Here is a 14,245-nt window from a genome sequence, read left to right on the forward strand (position 1 = left end):
AGAACAATGGCCTGAGCTCACCCCGTCTGACTGTGACCCCCTTCAATGAAGAAGCACCAGTAGGAGGTGAACCAGGGAACCCCTGATCAGCGCTCTGGTCTGGGGGCCACGGACATGAACTCGGGGGCAGAACCCTGGCGAAGGCAGTTTCCTTCTCCTGTCCTAGACAGGAAGCAGCAAGCCCCAGAATCCCCCTAGTCACCAGGTTGTCACAAGGGAAACAAAGTCACAAGAGTCCCGGGAGGTTAGAATTACAACCCCCGGGGCCAAGCAAGGGTGAGCCATGCTTGGCCCCATACCCTGGGGTTTCGGGCTCCCTTTCCTTGGCAGTCCTCCACTGTGCTACTTTGAAAACTCTCCTTTGTAGTTTGGCGAAGACGAGGCAGGAGAGAGCCTGGATCTCCACCACAGGGCTCCTTGTTCTCCAAACGTAGCTTGCTTCTCGGCCTCTCGGACCGCCTTGGAGGTCCGTGGTAATGGAAAAACCTCAACCAGAAACCTCCCTGGTCCCCATCTTCCTGACTCTGGAGTCGCAGGTAGATGGCGCATCCTCGAGTCGTTCTCCCTCGGAGGCAAATGGCCTCCCTTCTAAGACTCTCCCAGCGCTGGGTGCCCCTCAGGTTTCTGCGCTGGTTCTCATGCATGCCGCCCCTTTCCTGGGCCGTCTCCCTGCCCTCGGGGCTCTGCTTCCCGAGAACACCGCGACAGTGTGTTTGCAACAAGAAACGCCAGTCTCCTTGGGAACTCCTTACCCACTCCCACCTGAAGAAGAAGGCAACATTCAGGCCAAAAAAGCAGGATGGCTCACCTTAAGCTGTTCAGGCTTAAGCTACTGCTGTTGTAGGCTGACAATGGCTGGGAGAGGCTCTGGGACGAGGGGTGGGCCTGCACGGGCGGGAGGCCCTGGTGGAGCAGCTGGGCAGGGGACTGCGGCCTCGGTGGCCTCTGCACTGGAGGCTGAGGGGCGGGCTGAAGCTGGGCCTCTGGGGGCGCCTGTGGTGGCTGTGTGCTTGGACGTGGGGGCTGAGGCGGGGCCTCTGTGCGCTGCACCAGGTCGGGGTCTGGAGAAGGAGCTCGTGGCTGGGGCTCCGCCTGGGGCTGGGGCAGCGGCTGAGGGACCTGAGGGCAGGGGTCTTTAAGCACCAGGGGCTCAAAGATCGGCTCTTTGCAACAGTCCTGGCTCTTCTCCTGGCTTCTCTCTAGACCCGATATCTTGGGGACAATCGGCCCTGCATCCTGGCTGTCATGTTCCGGGAGCGTGCCAACAGCTAACTCCGGATCTGTATGGGGGGAGAACAAAGACAAAATCACAGGCATTGACACGTGAGTGTGAAATACGGAGCAGAAAGCCAAGTCCAAGCCCAGACCCCACAGTCCCACCAACATGGCACACAGCCTGGTGCCACGTCCTGACGTGACCGCGTGCGGGACATGAGCACACCGCGACCAGGGCCGATGGTAGATGGGCAAAGGCGAGCCAAAGGCGAGCCGTCCGCAGGAGGCTGCGTTCCAGAAAGCGGCCTAGGCCACCAGAGTCTGAAAATGCAGGTTGACTTTAATCCTGACAGAGCCTTTTATGCAGCAAAATTAAGAAACGATAGCTGACGAGTTGATTTTTTCCCTTTTCAAATATATACAGTTCTTGAATATACAAAAGAGCGGTGTTTTCAAACAGCGAGTGAAGCAAATGTTATTTAACCACACACAGATGTTTCTTCTTGGCCTTGCCTCTTCCCCTTTCCATTCTGACTGATGAGACACACTTGACATTTACAGAAATAATTTTGTGTTTGGCAAGTGCTAAACTCTGGTCAAACGTCGGGCCTCCTCATGCTCACCAACTAATCCTAGCAATGTCTGAGATCCAAGGTGCAAACATGAATTCCAACCAATTTACAGCCAACTACACATGCCAGACATTTTAAAGGGTCCTGCCACCCCTATGGACCACTGGGTGCAATGTTGAATGCTGACGCGAAGTCTGGATGTAGAATTTAAGTGAAATTCCACAACCATGGAAGAAATGTAGAAGGTACATGCTCCTGTTATGAATTAAAAAGATAGGCTTCTCTGGGTGCCTGGGGGGCTCACTTGGTTAAGCGTCCGACTCTTGGTTTCGGCTCAGGTCATGCTCTCAGGGTTGTGGGATCAAGCCCTGTGTTGGGCTCCGTGCTCAGCATGGAGTCTCCTTGTGATTCTCTCTCCCTCACCCTCTGCCCCTCCCCATCCTGCTCATGTGTGTGTTCTCTTTCTAAAATAAAGTCTTAAAAATAATAATAAAAAAAGAAAAGGTATGCCTCTCCCCAAACCTCCATGCCACATCCCAAAGTGGTTATTTGATGAGCCCGTAAGTCCAACTCTATCAAATCCTCTAACAGGAGCATGAAAGACAAATATGGCATTAAATAGAAAGAAATGCCCCGATTGGTGCATAAGTACTTTTGTATACATCTAGGGGGGAAGTGACCTTTCCCACATCTTTGTGCTAAAAAAGCCATCCTTTTATTAACATACAGCTCAGAAATAGGAAGAGAACAGATTATAATATTCTCCAAAATGAGGATGTGTTCCAGGCATTCCTTAAGAAACTACTTTGGGCATGATCTTTCTCTTCCAATCTCACTGTATCAAGTGTGAGAAATACATGGTATTCTCCCTGGTCCTATCCATTTCTGCCGATGTCCTCTCGGGTACACACACTTTGCTATTTTTCTTCCCTGGAATTTGCGTCAAAGCAACCCGTTATTTCCACTGTTCTTTTGGTAAAAGGGATGAAACCTGTGACACGCACAAAAACCCAGAAACCCAGAAACAAACTGGGTTTAGAAACAAAGCACATTTTTGGCTCACGTGACCTTGGCTCCCTTTACGCCTCACAGAACAGCCTGGAACAAACGCACTGACAGCATATGCAAAGACAGTACCCTCCTTACGTGTCTCGGCTCCACGGATAAAGCATTCAATAAGGCCCTGGTGAAAAGTAACTCTAGACTTCTGGCGTCCCACTCACGCATATTTCCTTCCAGTGCTGTCCGTCAGAACTTGTCTGGAAAGATTTTTGCTTGTGATAAGCTGAGACTTTAGGAATTCCTAAAAACCTTAGTTTCTAACTTGAGGGCTGAGAACATCAAGATTCTTGATGTGGACAGACCCCATGCAGCCAAAACTCCTAAATCATGAAAGAAGACCCTTTATCTGCAGACATCCACACCCAGGGGTCCTGGCTTGGCTTCTCTTTCAATGTTTTTGCTATCATTTCCACAAGATTACCATAGCAAGTACTTACATGAGCTCAGGGAGATACACAGGCTTCCCACAATGGAAGAGGGTTAGTTAGGTCTGGGGCAGAAGCACTAACATCCCAGACATCCTAACCGCACAAAATACAAGAGATTCTCCTCAGTGAGGGGTGCTTCCAACTCTGACACTCAGACGGCTAATTTAGGATTATGATGCTTGCTATAATAGCAGGAACACATTTCTATCCTTTTGAAGTGCTTTGTTCTCCCTGGACTGGGATGGTGAAGAATAAATACATAAGTATTCTCCATCTCGTTAAATTTAAGTTCAAATTCATGTTCTCCCTCCAAAAATCAGGGTCCAAAGTTTCTCTCTGACATAAAAGAAAGTTTTCTCTTCCAAGGGACACCACCCAGAGGCTATCAACTTAGATTTTCTTATGCCAGTAAGGAAGCACATTAGAAACACACAGCTAAGTGCTTTGTTTATGTAGCCTGACTATATTTATCTCCTTGTTCTTTATTTAATGGGCTTCTAGAATGTGGACGACACAGCCAGGGAAGTATGCCGGGGGCATGGTGCAGGCGTGGGCTCGCTTCCCAAGGTTCTGTAAAGGCAAACAGGGTTGGCTTTCGGGTCTCCTCTGTTGTCCCATTGTCGTTGCGGGTTAGCACCAACGCAGACCCAGCCAGAACGAGGGCTGTGATGAACGACTCAGAGAGGACCCAGAAGCACAGAATTTTGACACAAGACCAGAATCTGGGAAACCATTTCAGCACTTCTCAAAGATTTAAAATGCATACAAATGACCTGGACATCTGATTAAAATGCCGGGTTGGACTCAGGAGTTCTGGGGTGGGGCTCCAGAGTCTCCCTTTCTGAGAATTTCTCAGGTGATACTCCTGAGGCTTGGACCCTTCTGTGAAAAGCAAGGAACTTATCCAATCCTCTCCGATAAGATGGGGGGAAAAGCCCAGAGAAGCCAAGCAACTTGCTTGCTGGTGGTCACCTGGCTGTTTAATAAATCAGATGACTTTCCCAACTCTGGTTACCACTCATTGCTTTTTCTCTGACTTCCACTTTGCTGCCCCCTCCGAGGCAAAAATCCTAAAGCAAAGCAGGAATCCATTAAAATATTTGGTACAATGAGATGGTACAAAGGGCTGGTTAGGAGAGCTACAAAGAGTTACGGGAGCGGAGCACTTCAGCTAAACCTGAAAGCTATCACCAATCCATCGATGCCCCGTTGCTGTGAAGCCTGCAAGCAAGGCAGTGGCAGGTTGTAAGGCTGGTAAGAACTTTGGGGCTGAGACAGTTTCACAACTCCGCATTTACACAACTCTCTTGAGGCACAGATTAGGCGTCATGCGTTTTTGTGGCTAATCGGTAATGCATTTCCTCTTCTTTTCAATTATTCAATAAATGTATCTTCCCAGTTAAGCTTTTCCATTTTGACAGTCAATTTGTCTTACTGTGCTTCTCCAAAATTGGCAAGAACACATTACCAAAAAAAATCATTTTGTATTGCTCTGTGTGCTCTGAGTTTGCCAAAGGATGAAATTTGCTGAGGTTGGGAAGAAATAAGAATGTGCAAATTGACTAGTCTTATTTACAAGTTTTACTCATTACATTTTGGGGTTTTAAAATCTCCCTTCTGTGATTATAAAAATAGCACATCGTGCTTATAATACATGCAAATTAAAATTACACTGCACAGTGTACAGTACAAGGGGTGAATTTGCTACATGTAAATTGTATCTCAATAACCTTGACTCAGACACAATGTATTTTTTAAAAAGGTAAGGGCAGATTAAGAAAAATTTGTTTAATTTTGATCCAAATTTGATACAAGTTCCCTGGGGAAAATGGAGCTTGCTAGTACTTTACTAGTAGAATAAAAACCTACAACTTCTGTGGAGGGCAATTTGGCAACACTGAGCCAAGAAACTAAAGAAGCTCAGCAAGGATTTATAGACACAATGAAACAATTGCTTTGAATTGCAAGTTTGGAAAGAACTAAAATGTAATCCTTTGGGAACTGGTTACACATAAATCTGATACATCCATACAATGGAAGATGCTGCAGCCTGAAAAGGAATGAGGAACTCTGTGCATACAACCTACTGGCATATTGCTAAGCTTCTGTGAAAACCAGAAGTAAAGTAATATATATTCATTTTCCTTTATGCATAAAGAAGCTCTAGAAGAGTGCCTAAGACACTAGTAGGGGGCTCAGGCAGAAGAACAGACAGGGAGCTAGAGGAGGGGGAGATACTTGACTAAACACATATATACATATTTAATTTTTGAGTCATGTGATCATGTTACCTGTTAAAATTCTTAAAGGAAAACTGGTCCATTTAAGAACAGTTTGAGCAAGAAAAAAAAAAAAGCACAGCAAACAAAACTGAGAATTTGAATAGTGGTAGGACCATAGACATGGAGAGTGTATGTTATATAAAGTAAGACACTAGAATGCACAAGTTTATAATAATAAATACAAAAATAAAATGAATTTTATGAAAATATATCAATTACCAAAACTGACTCAAAAACAAACAAACCTGATCATAGAAGTAAACTGGAAAGACTCAATGATAGACACCTTCCCCTCAATCCAGAAATATACCCCAGGTATATTTAGTGTTATAGACAATGTGGACTGAACCTGTAAGAAACAAACTATTCCTGTCATTTACATTAAAAACCAACAGCAATATGACAAAAGGAAGAGGAAAAATGCCTATTTACAAAAAATGTAATTATTGGGGCGCCTGGGTGGCTCAGTCGTTAAAGCGTCTGCCTTCGGCTCAGGTCATGATCCCAGGGTCCTGGGATCGAGCCCCGCGTTGGGCTCCCTGCTCAGCGGGAAGCCTGCTTCTCCCTCTTCCGCTCCCCCTGCTGGTGTTCCCTCTCTCACTGTGTCTCTCTCTGTCAGATAAATAAATAAAATATTTTAAAAAATATATAATCATCTAGCTAGAAAACACAATCTGCTGAAAAATATAAGAGAACTCAGCAAAATACCCAAATAAGAAAACCCCACAAACTTCTGTAGCTTTTCTACACACCAGCAATAGTGAATAGAGACTTAAATAAAAAAAAAAAAAAGATCCCCTTTACAATAACTACAGTCATATAACACTTGGAAACAAACCTAACAAGAAAATAACAGGGCCTATAAAGTCTCAGAAACGTACCCTCCAAAATGCTTTGAGACTTCTATGCTCAAGGGTATTTTATGATGAGACAGAGAAAGGGGCAGGGGGAGAGAGAAGTCAAAGCCACTTAAGAGGTGGTTCTCTTTAGAGGATACCACCCCTGGGTGGAGATTTCACACTTTGTGGGAGTGTGTTTGGTTGTCCCAGGGGCTGGAGGGCACTGGTGGCTCTTAGGGACCTTAGATGTACTGGAATGTGAAGGACAATACCACACAAAATCTCAGTTAATGTCCTAAAATCCCACTGGACATGTGTGCAGTTAGAACCTGACTCTGTTTTCGCATATAAACACAAAATAATTTTCTGCATAGTTTTAATACGCACTGGATTTTCCAGGAATGCAACTGCTGTATGCTGCTTTGTCTGTTATGTCTTGTTATGAACCACCAAGAGTTGGTTGTTCACCATTTGAGAAAATCATGACACCAATGGGATGGTTGCTCCTTGCGTTTTAATTACCAAGTAGCAGGTACCTATATGAATCTGCTTTCGTAGCAGCCATATTTACATACAATTCTATGTATAGATTCAAGCATCGGACCATTTCATTGTCTTCTAATGTAAAGAAATATTTACATACTTAAAAACATTATGTTATTGCAAATTACTTGCTACTTGTTTTTCCTTTACTTTTCATTAGGGCGTTATAGGCATTTTAAAATTACATATATAGATAGGCATCTAACTATATATTTTGTTCCAGAAAGTAAAGAATAAAAGTGCGTTATAAAACGTTTCTTTATTACACACAAAGGGCACTGGGTGTGCTGGGGTTGAGATTTGCTGTGTTATGTCTCTAAGATGAACAACCATGTTTCTGGAAGCCCAGTTTCTTATGGCAAAAATACAACTACTCCAAGGGGTTGTTGTGGAAATTAAGTTAAGTTCTTTCCACGATGTAAAGCACAAGATAAATGATCAATGTTCTCAAAACTACTGCAGAAAATAATTTCATGGAAAATATTTCGTGACAACATTACTACCAAGTAAAATACACTATCACCAGTAGGGTTTCAGTACTGAAAATGATTCTCATAAATGCGTCTATGCACACACAGAAAAAAGATGAGGAAGATAAACATCAAAATGTTAATTGTAATCCCATCATCCAGAAATAACCACAGACTTTCATTTTTAAACTTGTGTTTTTTAACTTTTTCCAAGTTTTCTACAGTAAATATGTGCTATTATTATAAAAGAAAAAAAGACATGTCCCTGAAAAGGACAGGTTTGAAGTGGGCAGGTAGGTCCACATACAGGTAGATTTTTTTCAATCAATAAAGTACAATACTGTGAATTTTCCCTTCCTTATAATCTGCTGAATAATATTTTCTTTTCTCTTGACTTACTTTATTGTAAGGATACAATATATAATATGTGTATAAAATATGTGTTAAACAACTGTTATTGGTGAGGCTTCTGGTCAACAGTAGACTGGCTCTTTAGTAAAGTTTATGGCGACTCCTAAGTTACACATGTAATTTTGATTGCACGGGAGGGGGTGTCAGGGTTCCTAACCTCCAGGTTGCTCAAGGGTCAACTGCATATTTTAAAAGGAGTTCCTTCATGGACAATATAACTTTCAGCATCAAAGAAGTCAACTCAGAAAGTGACTGTTCAAGTCAAACGGCTTTACCTACTAGACGGAATTGTTAAAAAAGTTCTTTACCCAGAGGACAGATCAATATTTGCCTTTCAGAAATGAGGCTAGGATATGGCCTTCTATCTCCTCTGCAACATTCCTAACTGGCTCTAACTGGGTGTATTTGGACAGAAAGGAGCTGGTGAACACTGATGATTAAGAAGGAGGCAGAAAGAGAAGTAGAAGAAACTTCGTAAGGCCCATTTCTGTGCTTCTGGTCTTTTCACATCTTTACACTGGGTTAGAAAGCCCTATGACGGCTTACTCACAACAAGGTCATTATTGCAGCAAATATGAACAAGCCTTCAAGACAAGAAAACTATGTGGGGCCCTGACCATTAGGCAGTGTACCCACCCATCTTTCTGAATGCCTGACCCATAGCATCTAGAAATGGGTATGTCCTATTTTTACATTATTCCGTCTCCTAGTTAACTTCTCTACTTCTTTTTCCAAATGACAGAGCCACAAAGACCTCACCACACAGAAGGAATGAAGACTAATAAGCCAAATAAGGGGGCGGGGGGGGGGCAAGAAACCCAGACTTTAAATTAAGGCAAAGTGGGAATATTAATAAATGTTGAGATGTTCTACATTAAAAAGCCAGAAACATATGAAAGTGTCACATTTCCGTGAATCGACACTGAATAATTTCAAGCTACTAGCCATATCCATTCTTTAAACACCCTCTTGCCTCTTTTGTACCTCCAATAAAATCTCCTTTTTGGCAAAGACCGCGTATTTTGTATATACTTACTAAAACAAAAATTGCACTACTGAATTAATTCAGCAATACTTTGACCTCTCCCCAAGTTTTAAATTCTGTCACTAGAGCTCCACATTCCAATGGTGTTTTGCAGAAAAAGCCTACCGTCTCCAACATACACCTCTCTTTATATTCCTCCTCTCCCTCTTTTCTTCAAATCATTAAACAGAGACCAGTTTGTTCCATTAGCAGATTCAATTACTTGAACGAATGGAAGGATGACATTCAGCCTTGCAGCTCTTCTTCCCGGTCACTGAAACTGTACAAATAAATTGAGGAAAACCCACTGTTTGTTCAAGGCAAATTAATTTTCAAACACTGCAAGAGTGAGAGATCAGGGGAATGGTGGGTGCTTGGCAGGGCTCAAAGAGATTCCATTTTGTGCTTGTCATTTTGTGTAAACATTAATTACCATCTGGGAGGCTAAGCTCTGGGCTGAAGTCTGTATTGCAAACGTCTGAGGGCTCCAGGGTTCCCAGTAAAAGCAAAATCCCAAGTAGGAAAAAATACTTGTGTCTAGCAAAACATCAGCCAGCCCACTGGGAAAGGTGTGCGGGGACCAGCAGGTTGGGGGTTGTTTGTTATCACAGAAGCTAGTTTGGATGTCACTTAGTTTCCGAGATTAACCTACGATGGACACTGAAGGAAAATCAACAGGCTGCAGGCTAAGTGTCCTTAAACTTGTTTCAAGTTTAATGCGCGTAAGCCTCACACCACAAAAAGCATAAGCCCTTACGTGTATGCCCGTGTTTCTGATCCCTCAAGGCCAAAAATCTGCCTTCAAGGGGAGGATCAGCCTTGAAGATGCAGACTGCAGCCCCCCAGGATGGCTTCCTCCTATGGAACGTGGGCCCTACAGGCCAACCTGGGCTTGTGTTGTATTGCTTTTGTAGCTTCTCGCAAATCAGAGCAATGGAGGACCATGCTGGTGAAGGACCAGAATGAGAAGGAGAAAAATTAATTGTGATCTACTGGGGGGAGAGATGGGGCATAAAAAAAGTCTTGACCAAACCCAAGAGTGTCAACGTCCTAGCTGTAATCAGGTTTTTCACTTCACACAAGGAAAAGGCTGGTGTCACTTCATGTATCAGCCCTGCGCTAGGTCCTGAGGGCATAAAGACGGACAAGAAACCGCCCCAGACTTCCAGGACCTGGGGGCTGAGAGCATACAATGCAGTACGGAGGGAAAAACGTGGAAATGGCCATCAGGGAGACCCATGGCCTTCCACTTCAGTGTTTGTTCTCTGGAAGATTCAGAGATAAGCTTAGCTAATCAGAGCTAATGAAGATATCGATATATTTTATTGATTCTGAGTTATTGATGGTCAGGCACTTTTATCTGTAACGCAGTCCTGCTGAACTGGCCCCAAGGACCAGTCTAAGGCCCAAGGCAACTTAACTGTGTCTTGGGATGTGTACAGACCTCACATGAGAGACAGGTATCACAAAAAATCTCCCATCACGTCAAGAACACTGGAAAAACTCCAAGGACTAGTTTCAGAGAGAAAGCCCAAGCTTCCGTGCTTTGGCCTCACAGACATCTCCCCATTATTTCTGCTTGTGTCCTTCTGCCAGCCTCCACGTTCATCAGTTGGTCGAGATCACCTCCTGCTTGGTTCCCATCCGCAGCACCTCTCTGCCTCTGCTCTCCGGCCCCTCCTATGAGTCTCGGCTTCCTGGCCCATCCTCATCAGCCCTGTCCGGCTGTTGACCAAGGACCCACGTGACCCTGTGCATGTGTACACACACAAGCACAACCACCTTTAAAACCAGTGCCCACTCGACCCCTAACAAGATACTGCTGTGTCCCTGGGGCACGACAGGGGGTCCTAACAAGGGAAGGTTCTAGAAGGATTTTCAACCACATGTCTGGATTCATGCAACATGGCCTGCCTGCTCTGAGGGAGCAGCAAATCTAGGGCCAAGGCTATCACCCCAAGAAAAGTCACAGCACATATTCCTGAGACTCAAAGACAACAAGGAGCTCATTTGCTTAATTTGGAAATTCTCCAAGAGGTGGGACAAAAGCACTGAAAATAAATAACTTTAGGTGTTTGGTTAAAAAAAAAAAATCTTCCTGGTACCTTTCACACTGAGCACACCCGAGTGGGGATATCTGTTTACGGGTGGGACACCTTCCTCACGATACTCTAGCCTGCTGCTCACTTTCTAACATCTTCGCCTGAGGGTTTCATGTCCAGAGCCGGAAGGGGCAGTAATCGTGAGGCCAATCTGATCCTGGTCAACTGAGGCAAAAATTCTTTGGTGTAACATGTCCTTGTCGTTTTGCCTCTTACTGTGATCAGCAATCCTTCTTGGATCTGTACACGTCTGTGGTGTCAGTATGTTTATGATACTACGGGACTATGGAATGAGGCATCTAGCTAATAACATTCACACGCTAGAAGGTTATCAGGCCCATGAAGGTTGGCAAATGATTGGCTCCCGGTTAAACGTTATTTTTGACGCTCTGAATTTTACCAAAGATTATTTTCTACAGGACGAAGGTAAAAGCCACCAGCACCAAAGATGTACGTAAATATTATCAATCCCTCTACTGTCCTGCTTCCCGCTGTGGCCTGTTTTACGTGATGTCTGGCACAGAAGGGACCGTCACTGGGACTCAGTAAAGAGGCTGCGGGGGGGTATGATGACGGCAAGTACGGATGTCCACCTTTCGGGTCTATCCTCGGCTTTTCCTCAGCTCCCAGGCTCCACATACATACAAATATTCCCCATCCCCAGGCTTCTTCTTGACCCTCTGCAATGCAGGGCTAGGATGTATCAGCTGAGCTTCTGGCTGACCTAAGTTCCAGTCAACACCGGCTCACTCTCTCACTGCTTTGGGGTCTGCAAGAACACGCACACTTTATCCCTTTAAAATGAGAGTGTCACCTGCATCAGGCAACATCCCTGTATCTACTGCTTTTCCCTCAAAAATCCCCTCTTTTCAGGGTCCAGGTATCAAAAAGAAGGTCTTAGGTTAGCCTAGTTTGAAGGAGTGAAGCAAATCTTGGTGAGTCCTCCTAGTGGCAACAAAGTCTTTCTCTTTTGAAGAGAAGTGAGGAAGGAATCACAGACGCCAGGACACGTGGACTACTCTGGCCCTGGGCCCATGCTCTGCCAAGAAGGCTGCGGTGCGGGCCGGGGGGGTTCATCCCCACAAGCAACGTCCGCGCCCTCAGTCACTTTTCCACCAAGTTCACGCAGCTGTCACCTGGCAAGCAGTCGAGGACGAGGCATCATCAAATATCCTAAAACCAATGTGTTTGCAATGCATGGTGGGAAAGCTCCAAGAGCCACTCCTGTCCTGTTCTCAACAGGTCACCGTGGGAAGTGGGTTTTGCCTTGGGAAATAGTTACCATGCTTCGGCAATGACTGTTCCATCAGCTTTCAGACATGCCTGCCTGTACTCCTGAGGACATGACAAAACTCCCCAAGTCTGTTCAAACAACCTGCTATGGCCCATGGGACCTGGGTGCTGCCAGGAGCATGCAATCTGTCTGAGTAGCTTACGTGTGAACACCGCAGATACCTCTGGAATGAATTTATGAAGTTGCCTTTCCCCCCCGATATCATAGAGCCTTTGATTCTCTAGTTGAAGGCGAAAGATCAGGGAAAAGAGGACTCTTGACAATTTCTCTAAGTAAGTTTTGACCCTTCTGGTCCCAAACCATCGGCCACCTCATACTGCGATTCCAATGTATTCTATAACCTTGCTATTCCAAGTGTGGTCCACAGACCAGAAACACTAACAACACCTGGGATCTCATGATAGAGTTAAATTCACACTCCCCCCCATCCATATGCAAGTTCAAGTTTGCAAAGCACTGTTCTATAGGCTACTAGGAGTGCTGGAAAGCCACAGCAAGCCCAGTGACTAAGGGACGCTATCCGCAAGGTCGCCAATCCTTCTAGGTCTCCACCGCCCCAGGCCCACTGTTAGAAATTTACTTCCTCCGAAAGCTAGTGAAACAAAAGCAAAAATGAACTTTTGGGACTTCATCAAGATAAAAAGCTTCTGCTCAGCAAAGGAAACGTCAACAAAACAAAGAGGCAACCCACAGAATGGGAGAAGATATTTGCAAATGACACTACAGATAAAGGGCTGGTATCCAAGATCCATAAAGAACTTCTCAAACTCAACACCCAAAAAACAACCAAATCAAAAAATGGGCAGAAGACATGAAAAGATACTTCTCTGAAGAAGACATACAAATGGCTAAAACAGACACATGAAAAAAATGTTCATCATCATTAGCCATCAGGGAAATTCAAATCAAAACCATACTGAGATACCCCCTTACACCAGTTAGAATGGCAAAAATGGACAAGGCAAGAAACAACAAATGTTGGAGAGGTTGTGGAGAAAGGGGAACCCTCTTACACTGTTGGTGGGAATGCAAGTTGGTACAGCCACTTTGGAAACAGTGTGGAGGTGCCTCGAAAAATTAAAAATAGAGCTACCCTGTGACCCAGCAATTGCACTCCTGGGTATTTACCCCAAAGACACAGATGTAGTGAAAAGAAGGGCCATATGCACCCCATTGTTCATAGCAGCAGTGTCCGCAATAGCCAAACTGTGGAAAGAGCCGAGATGCCCTTCAACAGATGAATGGATAAAGAAGATGTGGTCCATATATACAATGGAATATTACTCAGCCATCAGAAAGGATGAATATCAACTTTTACATCAACATGGATGGGACTGGAGGAGATTATGCTAAGTGAAATAAGTCAAGCAGAGAAAGTCAATTATCATATGGTTTCACTTATGTGTGGAACGTAAGGAATAACATGGAGGACATTAGGAGAAGGAACGGAAAAATGGAAGGGGGGGGAAATCGGAGGGAGAGATGAACCATGAGAGACTATGGACTCTGAGAAACAAACAGGGTTCTAGAGGGGAGGGGGGTGGGGGGATGGGCTAGCCCGGTGATGGGTATTAAGGAGGGCACGTACTGCATGGAGCACTGGGTGTTATATGAGAACAATGGATCGTGGAACACCACATCAAAAACTAATGATGTAATGTATGGTGACTAACATAACATAATAAAACTAAAAAAAAAAAAAAAAAAAAAAAAGACATTTACTTCATTCCTTCCCGGGTGGGTTCTTTACCAGCATGTAAGCTGCCACAGGGGTGGGATGATGGGAGGTAGATCAGAAGCTGCCTCCAGTACTGGACATAGTTATGAAAGCTAGCGACACTGAGCGCTTATTTACGGTGATTATTTCCCATCCTGGCTCCATGCACATTCACTGGATCGCTCAGCATGTAGAACAGGGAGTTACAGAGTCTTGCCCCTAAGCACGGCCATGAGCCACCTTCAAGGACCTGATGGCTGTCACACAGAGAAGGAAGCAGATCTAC

The 14,245-nt window shown here is 44.7% G+C and overlaps 1 protein-coding gene across 2 annotated transcripts in view; it reads right to left on the reverse strand.

Annotated features, from left to right (window-relative positions):
• The window catches only part of AUTS2 (activator of transcription and developmental regulator AUTS2), a 1,114,656-nt gene that overhangs the window by 26,255 nt on the left and 1,074,156 nt on the right, over positions 1–14,245 (reverse strand). For both annotated transcript variants that reach the window (XM_028109914.2, XM_028109913.2), the window contains exon 7: positions 809–1,280. In XM_028109914.2, the coding sequence (XP_027965715.1) occupies positions 809–1,280 (472 nt within the window). The remainder of the gene's footprint in view (positions 1–808; positions 1,281–14,245) is intronic.

Source organism: Eumetopias jubatus, unplaced genomic scaffold, assembly GCF_037043125.1.
Source record: "Eumetopias jubatus isolate StellerSeaLion01/CBP00866 unplaced genomic scaffold, mEumJub1_p1.0 scaffold_12, whole genome shotgun sequence".
In the NCBI taxonomy this organism is placed as follows: Eukaryota; Metazoa; Chordata; class Mammalia; order Carnivora; family Otariidae; genus Eumetopias; species Eumetopias jubatus.